This window comes from Nycticebus coucang, chromosome 7 (assembly GCF_027406575.1).
Source record: "Nycticebus coucang isolate mNycCou1 chromosome 7, mNycCou1.pri, whole genome shotgun sequence".
NCBI lineage: Eukaryota > Metazoa > Chordata > Mammalia > Primates > Lorisidae > Nycticebus > Nycticebus coucang.
The window spans coordinates 57,981,953-58,000,602 of NC_069786.1; the positions used below are offsets into that span (position 1 = coordinate 57,981,953).

An 18,650-nucleotide genomic window follows, 5' to 3' on the forward strand; every position below is an offset into this window, starting at 1 on the left:
CAAGCATGATTCATTGCCTTCTCTGAACAATGCTGTTGCCTACTTAAAGCTGTTTGCTCCACTATTTGGCGCTCTCATTACAAAAATCTAAAACTGCTCTGGATCCTTCTCCCCCATGACCACCCTAATACTATTCATGTGCTTGTCTTGACAAACACTTCTTCCTGTCATGGAACCTGGAACCTGACATCAATGAGCACAGACAACATACAGCACTTGAACTCCTGACTTTATTTTCTTTCCTCAGATGAACAGGTGGATAAAACACCATCTGCGTCCAAGGCCAAGTGCACGGCTCCCATTTCTCATCTTTCACAGAGTACCAGAAAATGTAAACAATATTTAGCTTGAACTTCCGAGTCCTCTTCATTTTTTACGAACCTTCAGAACAACATTCGTTTATACCAGCATTTTACAACATAAAAAGTAGAACAAGCAAACTGTCTGAGACATGTATAGGAAGTTTTCAGATTGTGATACAGGCTTGCAACTGTGGCATTTTTAGTCTGACAAAGAAAAACATTGCTTTAGAAAGTGAGTCATATGAGTGTATAAGTGGTTCGTGGACAGGCCGGACAAGCCGTGGTTCTGGTCCGAGTACCACTGAAATACAAAGAAACAAACCTGTTTTATTCATGTAGTCACAAAATGCATCTAGATTTGACTTTTTTTGTCCTCTCAGGAGTTGGTACATTTTCTAATATTGCAGAGAAATTTTATCAAAAGACACTAGAAAAGTAAAATAGCTTATATGTAAATATTGTATTTAGAGCAGGATGATTTCAAGAGCTTTTATTAAACTTCACTACTGTTTCATAGTCTTTAATTTGTATTTTAGATCTCAGTGGCTGAGTTTCACGGACCCCACAGGATCAGGATCAGAAGGCATGGGTTCCGGAATTGGTGTGTTGGGTCTGTTACTTTGCTTCTCTGGAGCTTGGTTTCTTCATTTGAAAAACAAAGGAGTTGGATTTGAATTTTCCCTGACTCCTTGTAGTTCAAAAATTCCATGAGGCTTTTAGCTTATGAATATAATTTCTCTCTGTTGTAGAAAATCCACAATATAATGTATCGACATATAACCATAAATATCTTGTTTAGGAGTTAAGATAGCATTGTAAAAAGGGGGGCGATAGTGTTATACCTTTAAACTTTATTATTGGAGAGATGCCAGTAAGATCATTTTCACTCTTAAAGGGGTCAGTGGTCATTATATAATGATACATATTTGCTAAGCTGAATTTACCTTGAGAGTCACAATAAAAACAATCAGAAAAATCTCACCTTGCCCTTTGTAATTTTAAAATTGATATATAATAGTTGTACATATCTCTGGGGTACATGTGATATTTTGATACCTACATACCATGTATAATGATCAAGTCAGGGTAATTGAGATATATATCACTTCAAATATTTATCTTTTCTTGGAGTTGGGAACATTACAGTTCTTCTCTTATAGCTATTTTGAGATATACAATGAATTATTGTTAACTATAATTTCCCTACTGTACTATCAAATACTAGAACATATTCCTTCTATCAAACTGTATTTATATGCCACATCACCAACTTTCTCCTACTTCTCCCTTCCCTTCCCAGCCTGTAAATTTTTTTAAAAAACATTTCCCCCAAATGGGGATCTCCTTTTCTGGGTTTTTGTTCAATATAAACAATTGAGGGGGGATTAGTGAGGGAAGAAGTAGTTGCCAAGGATGGCCCCCCTTGCCTTAGCTGGTGCCACATTTTCTTCTCTGTTTCCATTTTCCACTTCTCATGCAACCTGGGTTTTACATGTAGCTCATTCATTCACTCCATAAAAATCTGAGCATCTGTGATGGGCCAGGCATGTGCCAGGTGCTGAGAATATGGGGAAGAAAAGGTTCTCTAACCCTGAATGGAGCTGTAAGACTTCAGGGAGCCTTTGAGCTTTCTCATAACATTCTACAATTGCTTCTTACTAAACAAACAGAATCTTCTAGCTGTGTCGGGACTCCTAGGCTTTGCAGGGACTCCAAGCACACAGCTACACTTTTGTACAAGCGATTGCAGAACGACTGGATGTTTGAGCTAGAAGATCATTTAATCTTGTGAACTCCTTTATTTTATATGACTCAACTGGGAACCCCAGAGGCGATCTGGCTTGCCTAGGGTCTTTCAAGGAGTTAATGAAAGATCCAAGATTCATTTGTTAATGTTCTTCCTTCTCTACCCTGCAGCTTTGCTCCCAGGTTTTACCAAAATAATTTAAAAAGTAAATAAAAAATAAAACCCCGACCTTCTAGCTTGGGGTTCTAAGACCATGAACATGAGTCAAACAAAATTATATACCATCGCCTGGAAATCCACTTGTGCATTAACCAGAGCTTTAGCAATCTGTGCTGAGTTTTGAAAGTGCACATTATCTGCAACAAAGAGAAAGGGAGAGAGTTAAAGTGCTGCTAAATACCAGAAAGCACAGAGTGACAATGTACTGCCTGGAAATGAACACCAACAATTATCTAGTCATGCATTTGACATTGTCAGCAGTGAGTAATCACACTCAGATATGGAAATGTCCCTGACTCTTAGGTACTGACCCTGAGCATAGGCATAGGAGGATGCTTAATGTTTCTTAAACAAAGTGATGCTGGCTCAGTATTTTTATGTGTAAGAGTCTTGCTTAAACCTCACCATCTGCTGTTCCGTGGATGAGAAGATAGTCTACATTTCTGAAATATTCTGCTCTTGCCATCACAGTTGAATTCTGGAAAAGAGAAAAAAATTAACATTTTAGTTGCTGCAAGTTCTAATAGAAAACTAGCTAAATCATTGTGCAATGGACTTAGCACCAATACTGAAATTATGTATTGCTTTGGTTGATAAATATTTAAGAGTCAGAGCAACACATTTTCATCATCATTTGCATTACTTCCATCTGATTCTTAGTTTGAAAAACTGAAAGTTTATGTGTCATATGTTACATATGAGTGAGACCTTAGGCATAAATGATGCCCGCTCAAGCTGTGTAGGGGTTGGGGGGTGGGGAGAAAGATCAGAAAAAGGGAGGTTAGGGAAGGAGGGAGAAAGAAAGAATAGGTTAGAGAGGGTGGAGAAAGAAAAAATAGAATCCGAAAGGAGTAAAATCCTCTCCCGGGGATGTGCTTTGCACTTAACAAAAGATCATCATATTTGCTTAGGGACCCAGGATTAAAGCTGTCAACTCTGAATTACTGCTTTAAAGTTATTTAGCACATCTGAAATAAATTAATGACCTCGATAAAAAGGGAAATGCTTACTTTATAGTGCTCAAGATTGTCGTCCTTTGTCGGGAGACCCATGAATCTCTCTGTGTAAATAGATGCTATAAAATAGATAAGAATATGTTGCTTATGTGTGATACATGTCATTTCATTAACTGGCAATACCTTCTTGTTTAATAACTGTGCCCAAATCTCTCATGTAGAGGTCTTGGGGGTAAATCCTTGCCTTACTTTGCTAAAATGATTGGCCTCGAAGAGATTATAGAGCCAGGAGCAACTAAACATTACCTTTCTAGGGCCGATCTTAATCTTTATCAATTCTATCTCCCTGAGGGGAATGATAAGGTTAAAAATGACCCATAGAATGACCTCAATTTATTTTAAAAGAAATCACAAAACCAGCTACCTCGAGTACTTTTACTGTTGTTTTACTTCATCTGGAACCAAAGTACATCGCCCAAATCCACTTTTCCAACTTCTCCTACCCTCAAACACATATACTTTTTTTTTTTTCCCTGAATAAAGAGTCCTTATAGGTCACAATTATCTCATTTCTACCCCCACACAGGGATGAGGACATGATAAAAGCTAATTTTTGTACAATTATTAGAGTTACTTCCAAATAATCATCCCTCATTGATGTTAATTGTGAAAATAGGCACAGGTGGAGTACGTACACACACTCACACACACATTTTGTTTCTCTGATTTCTGGAACAATGGAGCCAGCAGTTGCAAACCGTGGCATGGAGGTGAATTGCTTGGCCCCTGGCCTGACTTTGCATAGTCAATTATGTGCTTCAAAGGCAATTTTGCTGCAACTCTGTGCCTGCAAAGACAGAGTTAGCTCTGATTTTAAAGATTCAGTTCAGCAGGGGCTCAAGGTTTTTGGAAGAAAACAAGGTATATTGGACTATGGAAGAGCTCTTCCTCACTCATGAGATTTCTTTGATTGTTACAACGTGATTATAATAAATCATATAAACGACCTTGTTTACAGATTATATTTTCCCCAGTGATGCTGGGGTGAATTTTACTGCATAATTCATTTTCCTAGCAACCTTAAATATAGAGTAATTACGTGTTAAATGTTTTCAGGGCAACATTTATGAAATGTTTCCATACCGTAATATTCCCAGCTGGAGACTGGAGCCACAGCTATCCCACATTTGAAAAGACCAGTTCCGGATGCAAGGGCCAGTGATGAAACATAACCTCCATAGGACTGTAAAGACATTGTTATGAGTCAGTCCCAGATTTCCTTTCATAAGCTTCCCTCCATATGTTTATAGCAACTCTACAATCAGGACTGAAGGAAGCTGGGAGATTCAGCTAAGGGTAGATTAAATGTCTATTTTTCACACTTGGCAGCAAGCTCTGCCACATAACAGTGATTTCATCTCTAATAAATTAGAAGTACTTGGTTTATAGGCCAGAATAGACCCTCCTAAAACACAGTAGGAATAGTTTAAGAGAGAGAGAGATAATTGCAATTTTTCTACCAAAAAATGTCTTTTCTCTATCTTTTCCACTAGGATCTTGCCAGAACAAAAAAGATTTTATTTGAAAGAGATGCACAGAGAAAAGGAAATTATTACCAAAATGTAAATATAAGGTACTTCTTCACAGTTTTCAAAAGCTTTGTGAAGCAGAAAGCAAAGCTATATATTTACTTATTTATTTTCACAATAGAATACCAAAGGAAGGACATAACGATCTTTTGGATAATTTAAGTCGTGGCCGGAGTCTGTGTGTCTGACATAGTGATACATATTCTGTTTTTAGGATTTTTGAAATAGCAGTTTAAAGGAGGAAAAGTCATTGGTGTCTTCGAAAATTCTGTGTTTTCTTCCCACAAATTTAATGGAAAAGCAAAGAAATACAAGAGAGGATACAAATTGCAGCATCGGGAGTAGGTTTATCTCTCAGCAAATTCCTTCTCCAAGGACTAGAGAGATGATGGAGAAACGGGAGCCTGTAAACAGAAAGAAACCTTTCCAACGTCCCTTGGAAATGTGAACCTTTTCCTAATAGGAAGAGGGTATCACAATAAGCTCCACTTCCTCCTGAAATGCAAATTAGTCTGTACAAGCACGCTGGGAGAGAGGTGCTTCTCCTGGGAACTGGGAGGACTAAGCAGTCTTCTGGGACATGGACCAAAAAAAGAAAGAAAAAAAAAACTGTGTGCACTAGATTAGGAAGTGATTCTCAGTGTCTATTCTTGGCCTGATGCAGGGACGTCACTAAAAATTAGAAGAGGATAGAGTGACTCTCCAACTAAAGCCACAGCTTGCTTATAGGACCTTATTGTCACAAATTTCTGGGAATCACTTCCTTCACGTCAGGACAGATCATATCACCCTTTACCACAGAAAAGTCACTCTTCAGAAAAGGAGTAAGAGTGAGAGGGAGAGACAGAGGGACAGGGTGATGACACTAGGTTACTGGCAGGGGTCTATTCTTAATCCGTGAAATATGTGGCAGGGGAGAGGAAGATGAACGATCTTGCTGAATTCAACAGTTGAATACCATTTTCGAACTGCCTTACAGTTTTATGTTTCTAGCTCTCGTGAATTTTATTGAGGACCCTTAGCTTCAAAACACAAAAGAGGCAGCCCCAATTATGCCATAGCTTCTTTTTATTGTACTGGGAGAGAACGAAACCTTGTTTTAATGGGGGAAAAATGTATTTTAAAAACAGAAGAAATGTTTGGGTTTGAAGATCATTTTAGTAAATGAAAATTCCCTATCTGCTTCAAACTTTCACTACAACATGAAAATCATTTGTTTTGATTAGGAGGTTAGGAGCATCTCTCACTGAAATTAAGAGCTTTCCCTCCCTCTTAATGTTAAGTTCAAATGAGAGCAGAGTAAGCCAGAGACCTTTAGAAAAATTTTATTGTTTATAGGTCTATTGGGAAAGTGTGTTCACAACAAGTAAAAATACTGGTTCCTGCTTCTTTTCATGTCATAGAGGAAATAGCATAAAGTGAGATCTGAAATTAAAAGTTTTTGCATATTGTAAAAAGGTTGGTAAACACTTCTGTTCACTCTTAGGAATTACTAATCTACACTTAGTGATTAGGTGAAAGTGCTATATTTCAATAAAAGTTTCTTCCTTTCAGAATGCATACAAATTTTCTCTAGGAATCTGTAAGCAAAAGATACTGTGTTAGCAGCACAAAAAAAAAAAAAAAAAAAGGTGTGCTTTAAATTCTCAGGCAGCTTGGAAAAGCTATTCCTATTGTAGAAATGAAGAGGGGGGGAAAAAAGAAAACCCAAATTGACTTTTTCCTGCTCTCCTCATGAGTGGGGCTCCCAGGCAGAGTGGGTGGCTGCTGCAAGAAAAGAACCTACAGAGCAGATTGGCCATAAGAATTCTAGAATTCTGTCCTTTGCACTTAGATGCCTTGCCATTTTGTTTAAATGAAGGATATTTTTAAAAACATTCTTAGAAGGGCACGGAATTTTGAAGGAGGGTTTATGGAACACTCTCATTTGAGCCACGATGCACACTGGAACATTTCACTGATAGGCAATAATAATAACGGGCCAACATTTGTTAGGTCATGTTACTACAATGGTCTTTGTGATCCCATGCAATCTTTTGTCCTTCTCCCACTCACATCTCCTCGTCTATTTCTCCCCTCTTGCTCATTAGCTCTCCTGATATCCTTTGAACTGTCCAAGTCACTTCTAGCCTCAGGACATTTGCAAATGCTGCAACCTTTTGCTTGGAATGCTCTTTCCACAAAAACTGGCATGTCTAACTTCTCTCTTCAAATGTCAAATGTCACTTCACATAAGATATCCCTGTCCTTCTAAATTAAAATTGTACCAACCCTGCAGCATCCGCCTGTCTTATTTTCTTTTGTTTTTCTCCATGATACTTAACATCATTTAATATTCTACACGTTTTATTTATCTTGCTTATTGTCTTTTACCCAACCATTCCCAGCTCCATAAGGGTAGAAAGATTTTTGTCTTATCAATGAATGTTTTCCTAGCACTGAGCATTTGATCTGACATACAGTAAGAATAGAGTAAATATTGGAGGAATATGTAACTTTGCTATTAACTCAGCTATTCTTCAGAGTATCTTAGTATGGAAATTCTTGCTGCATTTCACAATGAGGAAACTGAGGCTCAGAGTACACTTACAGTGGCTGTGGAGTCAGTAAGCAGCAGAGCTTGAACTCAAACCCAGGACACCTGACTCAGCAACCCACGCCATTTTCTTATATCCCCACATTAGGGAAACCTCTTTTGGGAGAACTTTAAGTTCAGAATCTAATATAGCCTCATTAGAGGTGCATTTGTCCTACTTTTACATCGTTGATCACACATAGCAATTCAAATTGCTTATAATTAGTCACTGGAAGAGAAAGGAACTAAGATTAAATCATGAACTAATGCTTATTCAACACCACCTGGCTAGGCCTATATTAACAAAGCAAAGCCCAGAAATGAGGCTGTTATTCTAATAATTTAGGCAAAACTCTCGCTGCTCTTCAATTGTCAGAATAATTGCTTCAGTGTTTCATTGCACACTGATGTTTGGCTACCCTGACACTGTTGGGCTGGATAATTCTTTGTTACGGGGTGCTGTCCTGTGCATTGTGTGATTTTTAACAGCCACGCTGGCCTCTATCCACTAGATACCAGTAGCACTCACCAGTGTGACAATTAAAAATGTCTCCAGATGTTGCCAAATATACCCTGAAGGGCAGTCACCTTCGCTAAGAAACACTGTCATAACCAGATACTTATTAGGCACCATGGTGGGCACATAGTGGATATTTACCAAGCAGCTAAATGAGAGCTACTGGGTTTTGGTTTATGTGAACCAGAAAAATGAAAAGGGAAGATTAAACTGTTTTCTCCCTACTTTGTGAACTGCATAATGGAGGAAAATGTGGGATTTGCAGCTTATTGACCAATTGACTTCAAAAACTGTTGTCTGGTTAGGTATCATGTATTTCTCAGACCACTAAAGTGCCTAGTCCTTCATAGATTCAGACACTTTCTTCCATGATATGAAACACAGTAATAGCTAAATTAGGGTCCTTCTCAATGTCTTCCTCTTCCTCATCTCCAGTTTTCTTAAGAGCCCTGCTTATTATACAGCAAGAGAATGTAGAGTTATGACCTCCTCCCAACTGCTACTTCATTGCCTAAACTCGGGTCTTTGATACTTGTGCCTAGTATGACCACTTTCCTAGTCTCTCTGCCCATCCTCTTCCTTCCTATAGCCCATTCTCCACTTGCAATCAAGATTATCTTTCTAAACCCCCAACACTACTACTGACTAACTTCAAGAGCACTTCTCAGAGAAGTGTCCATGTAAAATATCGTTAACGGGTGTTTGGGGATGGAATGGGAGAGGAACAAAGAATTATGGAACCAAATCCTATTCGGTATATAGCATTCATGATTTGCCAAATTATTAGAACACAGAACCTTCTCCTGAAAAAAATCTCTTGTTAACTAGTGGGACACATTTTGGGGACATTAACTTACAGAATTAAATTCAGTTGACAAAGCATCGCAGATGCTTGACATGGCCAAATATTGTGCTAAATATTTTAGAAACAAAACTAAAATAAGAATAGTCCATCACCTTGATGAGCTTACATTCTTATGGGAGAATCCAATAGACAAGATAAAACATGGTAATTCCTATTATGAGAAATATGAAGAGCTAGTGGAACAAAAAGGTTATATCTAAGTTGGGTACTAAAGAACAAGTGTGAATTTTCCTTTTTGGAAGGAAAGAGAGATGGGGAATGGAAGAAGAGAATGGACATTGTAGTTGTAGGGAACAGCACATACAAAATCATGGGAACAGGGATGCGCAGGCATAATTTCAATTACTCACAAGGTGTAGGGAGAAGTGCAGAGAGATGAGACTGGACACGTAAGTTGGAGACAGGAGACCAAGAGCCTTGCACACAAAGAAATGTATTTGGGCTTTATGTTGTGGGCAATGTGGAGCCCCATAAAATACATAAGCAGAAAAGCAACGTGGAAAATTTTGTTTTGGATTGATAACTCCATTAGCAATGCTGGAACATGTGAGACGAATGCACTGAGGACAGTTAAAAAGCAACTAGAATATTTTAAATTGGTGCTACCCAATCTATGACGCATGGACCAGCAGCATCTGGGTTACCTGGAATCTTGTCAAAAATGCAAACTGCTGGACCCCACCCAGGTGCACTAAATCACAATCTCTGGTGGTGGGGCTCTGGGAGCTGTGGCTTAACAAGCCCTCCAGGTGAGGTTTATGCAAGCTAAATCTGGAAAGTTCTGATTTAAAGTACATATGAAGAAACTCAAATTAGGGTGATACAAGTGGGGATAATGAAAACAGACTTAAATGTTTAAAGGTAGAATCGACAGAACTTATAACCAACAGAATGTTGGCTGAGTCAGCAAAAGGGGGGGATGGAAAATGGTTCTCCTCTTTCTCATTTGGCTGACTAGGTGTGTGATGAGGCCTTTAGTGAGATGAAGACTTGCTTTGAAGTAAACTTTAACAAGATTATCTTGGATACACAAAGCTTGAGGCACATGTAATACATTTAGGGGACATGACCAATAAGCACTGGTGCTCAGAAAAGGCAGGTGCTGGTGGCAGGGATCTGAATGTCATAATCATTCTGGAACAAGTGTTTGCCCAAGGAAATGAAAAGTAGTTAGGGTCAAGGCTAGACCCAGAAAAACACTAACAATTAAAGAGCTAATGAAGTCTAATGACTATAGAGGCAGAGAAGAATGAAGAGAAAGATGTCACAGAGCCCTTTCTTTTATGTGCTTTAAAAGACCCTCTGTTACCTGGCTACCTGCTTACTCAGACTCATTCCCTACACTTTCCTTGTGATACTTCAGATTTTCAAGTTTCAGGCATTCCTGACCAACTCATGCACATCACCCTCATTGTTAACTCAGGACCTGGGAATATAGTTTTCACCTTGAATGCCCTGTTACTCAGCTCTCTTCACTCGCCTCAAATGCTAACCCATTTCTGAATCCTTCCCTAGCTCCCATAGCTGTAATTAACCACTCGTCTTCCTTTGTACTCCATGTAAGTTACATCTCTCATAACACTTGGAAACCTGCCGAGCTCCCGTTCTTTTGATCATCTGTTTCCCACTAACCCCCAGAAGGCCAGGCCTATAAACTTACCCATTTTTTATCCTCCAAAGAGCCCGGTAAAAGACCTAATTGAAAATTTACTATGCAGATGAAAGAATGAACAAGTCAATAGTCAGGTGCACAGATCTATAAATATGGATCAGTCTTAAATCTGAAGAACTGTAAAAATAACCAGTATAGTCTTAAAGTCTTTTTCTACCACTGGTTCATCCTGCTGATTGGGTCTGTCCAGGTGTGGACAGAAAATAAACCCCTTCCCAGTCCATTTATTACTTTCTTCTCTCAAACATGCTCTCAGGGGCTCCCACACAAATCCCTGCCCTGTTGGAAAGTGAGCGGTAAAGGGGGTCTAATATACTATTTCCATGGCATTTGCATGATGATATGTGGTGAAAATCTCTTATTGAAGAATTTCAGGCTGATAGGGATGTATTTTTGGGTGATGAGTGGGTTCTTTAAATCATCCCACATAGATGGTTCTCTACCAAACTAATACCTAGAATGTTCTATAAATGAAATAAAAAGTTCTACTTTATGGTTATTTCAAAGCCTGCAGTAAAAGCAAAATCTAAATCCAAGAGAAATGTTAATGATTACATGTAAATGTTCAGCTTGAAAGGAGAATTTTCCAAGGATTTACTTTAGGAAATTTTATAAAAATGGATGATAGGAAAGGTCTTATCTGAAATATTTCGCTACAAAAATATTGCATTTATTTCTACTCATTTGAATTCCATTCTGTTTAGATATTTAACATTTGATAGTTTTAAGAAGGACCAAATGGCTTGAAGTAACAACTTTCCTTGAATTCATAACAGCTCTTCATCTGGTCACTGAGCGGAGAGTTGAGCTGAATTCTGCAGATTCCCTTCAATATTGGGTTTTATTCCCTTCATTTTGTGCAGGCCGCTCCCATAGAAAACAGCCAAGAAAAACAACCCAAGCGCAAACGCCTGCAAATTGACTTGCAAATGTACAAATTCAGACCAAAAAGTGAAACAAGAAATCTTCTTTGAAGGGTAATTATCATAATTTATAATGGGCAAATCTAAATTCTTTCCAATATTTCTCTAAACTTTCCAGTAACTTCATTGCCCATAGCCGATAAGTTTTGCCACTTCTCTTTAATATGTATTTTCAAAACCTGCACAGTTCCTCAGAAATGGAAAATTATCTCCATGACCTATAATTAGGAAACCAAATAATCCTTCTGTCCAGTTACATAAATTAACATGAGATCTAATAAAACTCTTTGATTGCCAAATATATGTGTGTGTGTGTGTGTGTGTGTGTGTGTGTGTGTGTGTGTGTAGAGAGAGAGAGAAGTATGTATCAAACAGCCAAGCTGTGATTATGCTAGGTTAGGTACTAAAGAATTCATATTCAAAAGTTCCTGTAATTTTAAACTTTAGCTCAGATTTTCAGAAAACATAAATATAAAAGATATATATTTAACTCTAAAATAACAAAGTAAATTAAACCTCTGATGAATATGGTTCCATTCAATATGCTATAATCTAGTACCAAAGAAATAAGTAAAAAATTTTCAATTATGAGTTCCCTGCTGTACAGGGAAGAAAATAAAAGATCGAATTAAAGAAACAAACACTTTAAACCACCACTTTGAAGCCCAGATTACCCAAATTGACTGTTTCCACTGACAGATTAAATTATGTTGTACCATTAACATTTCATGAGAAATCTTATAAACGAACACTTTAGAAAATGATGATTGCTGAACTGAATAACAGGCATAAAACATATAAAACAACTCACCCAGCCCCATATGGCTATTCTTTTTTCATCAATGAAACCCATTTCTATGAATTTTCTAAAGTAAAAGAAACAAATTTTTAGAATTTTAAGTGTGTACACATGACATTTACTTCATTACACAAGCATATTTAATTCGAAGATTTAATAGAAACGCTACAGTTTCTTTGTTTAAACACATGCATAATAAGGCTACATTTACAAATAATTAAAATAATATTATCATGTTTTCTGCAAAAGGATCAGAGAATCCTCTCAGATTCTATTGCACAGTTATTGATAATGCCCTCGGAGCTGGTGGGGCCATCACTGTACGGCCAGTTACCGATACTCGGAAGGGTCATGAGAATGGCATCTCCACAAGCAGGACCAAATTTCCTTATCCCCAGCTTTGGGAAAAGAAGATTTTTTTGTTGTCGCTGTTTTAAATTTGATTACTTTCTTATCATCTTGTTTGCTTAGTTGTTAACCATCATTTCATTTTTAGTCACATTTGAGAAGAAACATATATCCTTCCTCTCCGCCCCCTTTAGGCACCCTCAATACGAGTAATAACAGATATCTTTTAGGAAGTAGAAATGATTTGTTTTAGCTCCACCACAGAAGATCCTCTATTTGAAAACAAATCTTTCCTTAGAAGCAAAGGGTCATGCTGAAAAAGGACAGCCTCGAAAAAGTCATGGGAAATCCTCAAAGTCAAAACAAGTGTTTCAAACTAATTTATAGCATGTTCCCCTCTTGGTTGGTGTCCTAGGGCGATTGTGATGGGTTTGGGGAATGGTTTGATAAAATCGCAGAGAAACAGAAGCAGAAGCAGGGGTAGAAAGAAGCAAACTGGAGAAGCCATTGCTGAAGCCACTGTCTGCAACAGCAAGAGAGGAGGGGGGAGAACAAAGCCAGATTATAGCCCCAGGAGAATCTGCTCTGTTGTGTTCCATTCAGTTACCATTGAATGCCCTTTCTCATCAGCTCCCTGGAAGTGGGACTGAGTGATTTTCATTAGTTGAATAATGTAGTTTCTTAAAGGGATTTCACAGCAACCATTTCACTCCTTGCATTGATTCAACATGCACGTTTCCGATGCACAGAGGAGTTGGGCAAATGCCCGGGACAAACAGATGGGAAGAGGCCCCGTTAGTCACAGCTTACCCGACACTGATTCTGAAGGACACTGAGGAGTCTACAAGGAAGAAATGCAATAGCAAACGGAAAGTTGCTACCTGTGTGGATGCTGCTCGTGGCAGAGCAGAGAGAACGGGCGGCCAATTGTGGCACTTGAGCAATTCTTACACAAACTTCAAAAACCAAAGGAAAGAAGAGAAGATCCACTTTCTTGTTAAAAAAAAGATAATCTTGCTACAAGTGCTGGAAGATAATTCTGAGCCATAAAATCAGTGGTGATTTTATGATCTCCGAGAAGTTAGCAATCACACTGCCTTGCATCTGGGTAAAAAGCAAATAACAGGTGATACATGAGGACAGGAAATTCTTAACAGCTTTCTTCCTAGGTTTATTCTGGAAGGATGACATTTACAGGAAATGATAGAGCAATAGTGAAGGTGGAAATGAAACATTAACACTTAATGTGACAGGACTAGGTTAAAGGTTAGCTAGATAATCCGAGCACTTTGAGATCAACAAGGCACTATAAAATTCACTTTCAAATTCTGACGTTTCTAGGAGGGTTATCAGAAATGCTATTGATAAATGTGGTTAAATCAACAAAATGTTAGTAACAAATGAAAAGGATGTTTTCTAATTTTGGAGGCTGAATTGGACTTTATAACTCTTCTGACATAAAAATGGCCCTGGGCAAGGTCAAGTTAGAATCCTGGTGATCAATTATTATCCTGTTTCAGAAATCTTCTTATTGATGCCACCTACAACAGCATGATAGAATATTTCTTCCCACTCTCAAGTTATGTAAAATTTCAAAATTGTGGGAACACCGCAAATGCTAAATAAGGCCCAAATGAGCAGAATTGCCCTTACAATCACCAAAGTTTTACGGGTCTCACATATGTACCATGTGCAGGGAAGCCTGAAGAACTCAGGTCTCAGTTTCACCTACGTTTGTGACTGTACATGCATCTCCTTTAAAGCATTCTCTTTTGTACAGACAAAAGTTATGAGGTTGAGTGACTTTTTCCCCACCCAAACCCCCGCTTTTCCTTGTTTAAATCTATTTATTGGCCTTAACTAGTATTTACTGTTGTTTCTGAATATATACATATGATTTTCTTTTGGCATATAGAAAGTTTAGCCAGATTGCATTTTATAAGAGATTCAAAGGAACAAATTTCATTCTCTGGGTGGAAATTTGAGGGCTACAAAATAGGGATTATAATCACAATTTCCCAGGTCAGGCAGGCGCTGATTTCTAAAACACTTTTTTGGGAGATGTGTGGTTGAATCATTCCCAGGATTATCATTATAAGTCTATCCTTTTTAGCTTCTGTTTTCTCAAAGCACTGGGTTCCAAGACTTCCTTTTCATACTTGCATAATAATGATTTCAAGTACAACCAAGGCCAGCCCTGGCTGTCATCTCCCTTGCTGCTTATTCGCTTTCCATGGGCCACACAGCTGCCCATGTTCACTGGGGTGTTTACTGAAAGTTCCATGTAACAGCAATGCTGTCCCCTCAGAGGGCAGGTGCTTATCCCTTTTACCAGATTGTAAATGCACTGAAAGCAGAGATTGTAAATTGCACAGTTTTATACAGAGTGTACTGTAATGACATACATTAATATTTGATATGTTATTGAATAGCTGAGAAAATGAGTGAACATATGTCTGCTCTACAGCAGGAAAACTTTCGTCAAATCACATCATAAAAATGGCTCAAAGAAAATAAAGGTATCCAATTACCATCTCTAGTTCATTTTCAACCCTAAATGCCAAAGAAAATCGGCATCACTGTGAGTTAGTGAAGGTTTGTGTCATATATGTTGAAGATTATTGTTCAGGTTTAAAATTTCATTTCATCCAAGAAAAAAATTAAGAAAATATTTCTTCTTCTTAAGTATAAATGCTGCATTTGCAGTGGCAAATAAATGCACCAAAGTATAATGATGCATTTAGGTGTTATTGGTAAGTTTTGATGATGGTAATGATCATGATCACAATCAGGATGATTCTGTTTTAACTAATGTCAAAAGAAACCATTTTTTTTTTTTTAGCTCTACCAGCTTTAGAAAAGATCTAATTGAATTATAAGTGAGATATAATTTTCATCTGTTTTTATGTAGTCCCAGGATTACATGTCCTTTGTCCTTGATGTTTATTGCATGGCTGAAATAAAATAGATGTGAGCCACAGCCCCCCAAAAAAAAATTCCCTTAAGGAATTACGACTTTAGGGCGGCGCCTGTGGCTCAAAGGAAAGGAGTAGGGCGCCGACCCCATATACCGGAGGTGGCGGGTTCAAACACAGCCCCAGCTAAAAACTGCAAAAAAATAAAAGAATCTCCTACGGAAGGAATTAAGGCTTTAATTCTGACAATTGTGCTAATATCCTCATTTAGGCACAGTAGTTCCTCCACTGAGGCACTGATTCCTCAGTGGAGTTTTTCTTTGAACTATCTCCCCCAAGCAAGTTAATAGTGGAAAGGCGAAAACTCAGGATCGGTAAGAAAGAGGAAGCCAGCCTCCTAGAAGTTTGGAGTAAGTGGAGGCTACTGATTTTAATGTTAGTAACCTACTTACTAATCAGTCATATTGTACTCAAATGGACTTCGCTTTTAATTGAACATTTTTGTGTGTGTGTATATGACTGTTCACGGACTAGAAGAAACATTAGAAAATAAATGAGTTATAATTCCTTTCTGTATAATTACTTGTGAGTCTAAACTCTTCTGCTTTGTTTAAAGACAGAAATAAAGAAAAGTGTTGTCTAAGCCCGGCTCCTAGCTATTAAATACGATCTGGGTTGTGCATGTTGCATTGAAATCAGTAACAATGAATGATATTAAAATGATAAAAGAAACATCCTAATGAACTTTCTAACATTCTGTTTGCCTGTGAAAGTGTTTCACCTTTAGCTATCACACATTTAGAAGCATCCATGACTGAGAATGCAATTAGCCTGTGAGCTTTTACACTCGTAAACCACTGTTCTCTAACTTCATCTATTCACACCATAATAACAGAAATCTAACAACTAAAGAGACATAGCCAGAAGAATCCTGCACACTGTTTCTAAAGAAGCAACACTTAGGTGATAATTTTCTTTTTCTTTCAGGAAAAGATGATGGAACCAGAAAATGTGGTTGAAAATATAGTTGGGAAGGAAAAGTCAGATAATGAATCTATCCATCCTCTAAATGTTTTCATAATGTAATTTCTGTTATGGAAAATGATTTTTTTGGTCAAATGAAAATAGTCAAATGATTGCTATCAATAGTCAATTGACAGCTAGTTTTAGCACAAATGAATGTCCAACACCCAAAATAAAGTAGTACTGATGAACTCTTGAGCCATGTCTAAACATAGGAGGTAGAATGTTCAATGCTTGAGCAAATATCTATTTAGTTTCCTAAAGGTTATCACTAGAGGGTCTTTTAGCACTAGGAAACATTTTTCTACACATTTAATAGCCCTCTTCCATGAATAACGTTTCTGGTATTTGGCAAAAATGTCCCTTTAAGATTAATGGTAGGTTTAGGCCAAGTTAAGAAAAGAGACAAAAAGAATTAAGTCCTTAAGAAAATGGAGAAATGCAATAATGATTGCGTGACATTTGTTGTGTTTTGATATCTGCTTGAGTGAGAAGGTGCTCACCTGACAGCTGTAATCTGGTCTTCAACTTCATAAACACCCAGCTTTCGATACACTGCATACAGGAGTTTGTCACCTTGGAAAGCCGTTCCTCGACCATCCACCAAGGCAATGACCATCCCTTCCTTACTTGCAAGATAAGATATCCAATTAACAGAAAATACAGACCTTACACTCTGACTGCAGGGACCCCCATACCTAAAAAGAAAAAAATAAATAAAAATGAAAGGAATCTCTGTTTCTTTTATAGAACTCAACCTCCCATTATAGCCAAGCATTGCTTTTAGCAATTCCCAGTACAATTATGTGATAAAATAACAATGGCGTTAGAGCTGGCTCAAAATCAAGAGGAGACCAGGCTTTTCCCAGAGGTTTGCTACAAGGAAGTTGTTTTGGGACACAGCCTCTCCTATTCCCCAAAACGGATACATCTAGGGTTGGCATTTCAAGGAATATGTGTGGGTTTTTCGTCATTTCTGCCACCTGCCACTTGCTAAAAGCAGACATAAGATATACTAAAAAAAATGCATGGTGTTTTAAGCAAATTGTGTGTAGGTCAGCACTGATTTTGGGTGTGATTCCACTAAATGTATTCTATTCCTTTATTTCATTTCTAACTCAATTACATAAGACGTTAAGATGATTTACAATATTTTTTTGGCTGCAATTTCTCTATCTCAAAGGTATTCTGACACATTCGGCAATTTGCCATCCAGAGAAAATTCAACACAGCAAATGCAAGCAAGTCCATCTAAAATCTCAAAACTTCCTCAATCCGTTTTAAATAGCCATATTTTATTTACTCTGATTAGTTGCGGAATATATAAAAACAGCATCAATAGGAACTGTTACCAAGGAGAATGGTTCATTCTATTTCATAAATGTGTATTTCATCCAACATATTTTCAGTAAATAGTTTTTACACCAAAGAAAATATTACATACGCTTGAATTAGCAAGGGATACTTCTTTGATCTGTCAAATTGAGGAGGAAGAATCATCTTGTACCATAAAGCTTTGAAGAAAAAAAAAAAAGAGAGAGAGAGAGAAATTTCATTCCATAATACTCATGGCATCATTTATATTCTTTAATGACAATATATGCCATAAACTCAATTTACAGCTACTAAACTGTTAAGAATTGAGGATTTATTTTAAATTGACTTTTAATAACTATTTTATGTTAATAAATGATTAGAAATCTTAAAAATTACTGTTTGTTCTAGAAGCACCCATTCTAAAATTAAAATTAGATGAGCTCTTTTTAAAAAATGTCAGTGTTGAAAGGGAGCTAGGGAAAAGTATAAGATCAGCTACATTCACAAACATACTAAAGATATTTAGTAAGACTAAATATTGCTACAGTAAGATTGTTTTAAATAAGACCCTAAAATATATTATACTATAGAGTTTGGACTGTAACATTTACCCTATAATTTTTTAAAGAAAAGTAGGAAGCTTCATTTCTATAAATGAGAAGTTTTTAGAAGATCTTACTAATTTCATCCTCTTCAAGTTTCTTAATTTCCTCTTTAGGCAGCTGGATATTTTTCAGAGCATTTTCCAATTCCTTGTTTTCTTCCAGGATTTTAATTTCTTAAAAAAAAAATAAAATGTTCATTTTAAATTAATTGTATTTCAATTAAAAATTTTCATTCTTAAAACTCCTTCAATTTTAATTTGGATGAGGCTGAAGCTGTA

General features: G+C 37.3%; 1 protein-coding gene across 1 annotated transcript in view; it reads right to left on the bottom strand.

Moving 5' to 3' along the window:
- Window positions 1–211: 211 nt before the first annotated feature.
- FAP (fibroblast activation protein alpha) overlaps window positions 212–18,650 on the bottom strand; it is a 61,219-nt gene continuing 42,780 nt past the window's right edge. Inside the window, exons 18-26 of the mRNA XM_053597807.1 lie at window positions 18,447–18,545; window positions 17,895–17,964; window positions 16,954–17,148; window positions 12,177–12,231; window positions 4,368–4,467; window positions 3,279–3,343; window positions 2,674–2,746; window positions 2,332–2,405; window positions 212–603 (exon numbers count right to left, since the gene is read on the bottom strand). Of these exons, the coding sequence (XP_053453782.1) occupies window positions 502–603; window positions 2,332–2,405; window positions 2,674–2,746; window positions 3,279–3,343; window positions 4,368–4,467; window positions 12,177–12,231; window positions 16,954–17,148; window positions 17,895–17,964; window positions 18,447–18,545 (833 nt within the window). The 3' untranslated portion in view covers window positions 212–501. The remainder of the gene's footprint in view (window positions 604–2,331; window positions 2,406–2,673; window positions 2,747–3,278; window positions 3,344–4,367; window positions 4,468–12,176; window positions 12,232–16,953; window positions 17,149–17,894; window positions 17,965–18,446; window positions 18,546–18,650) is intronic.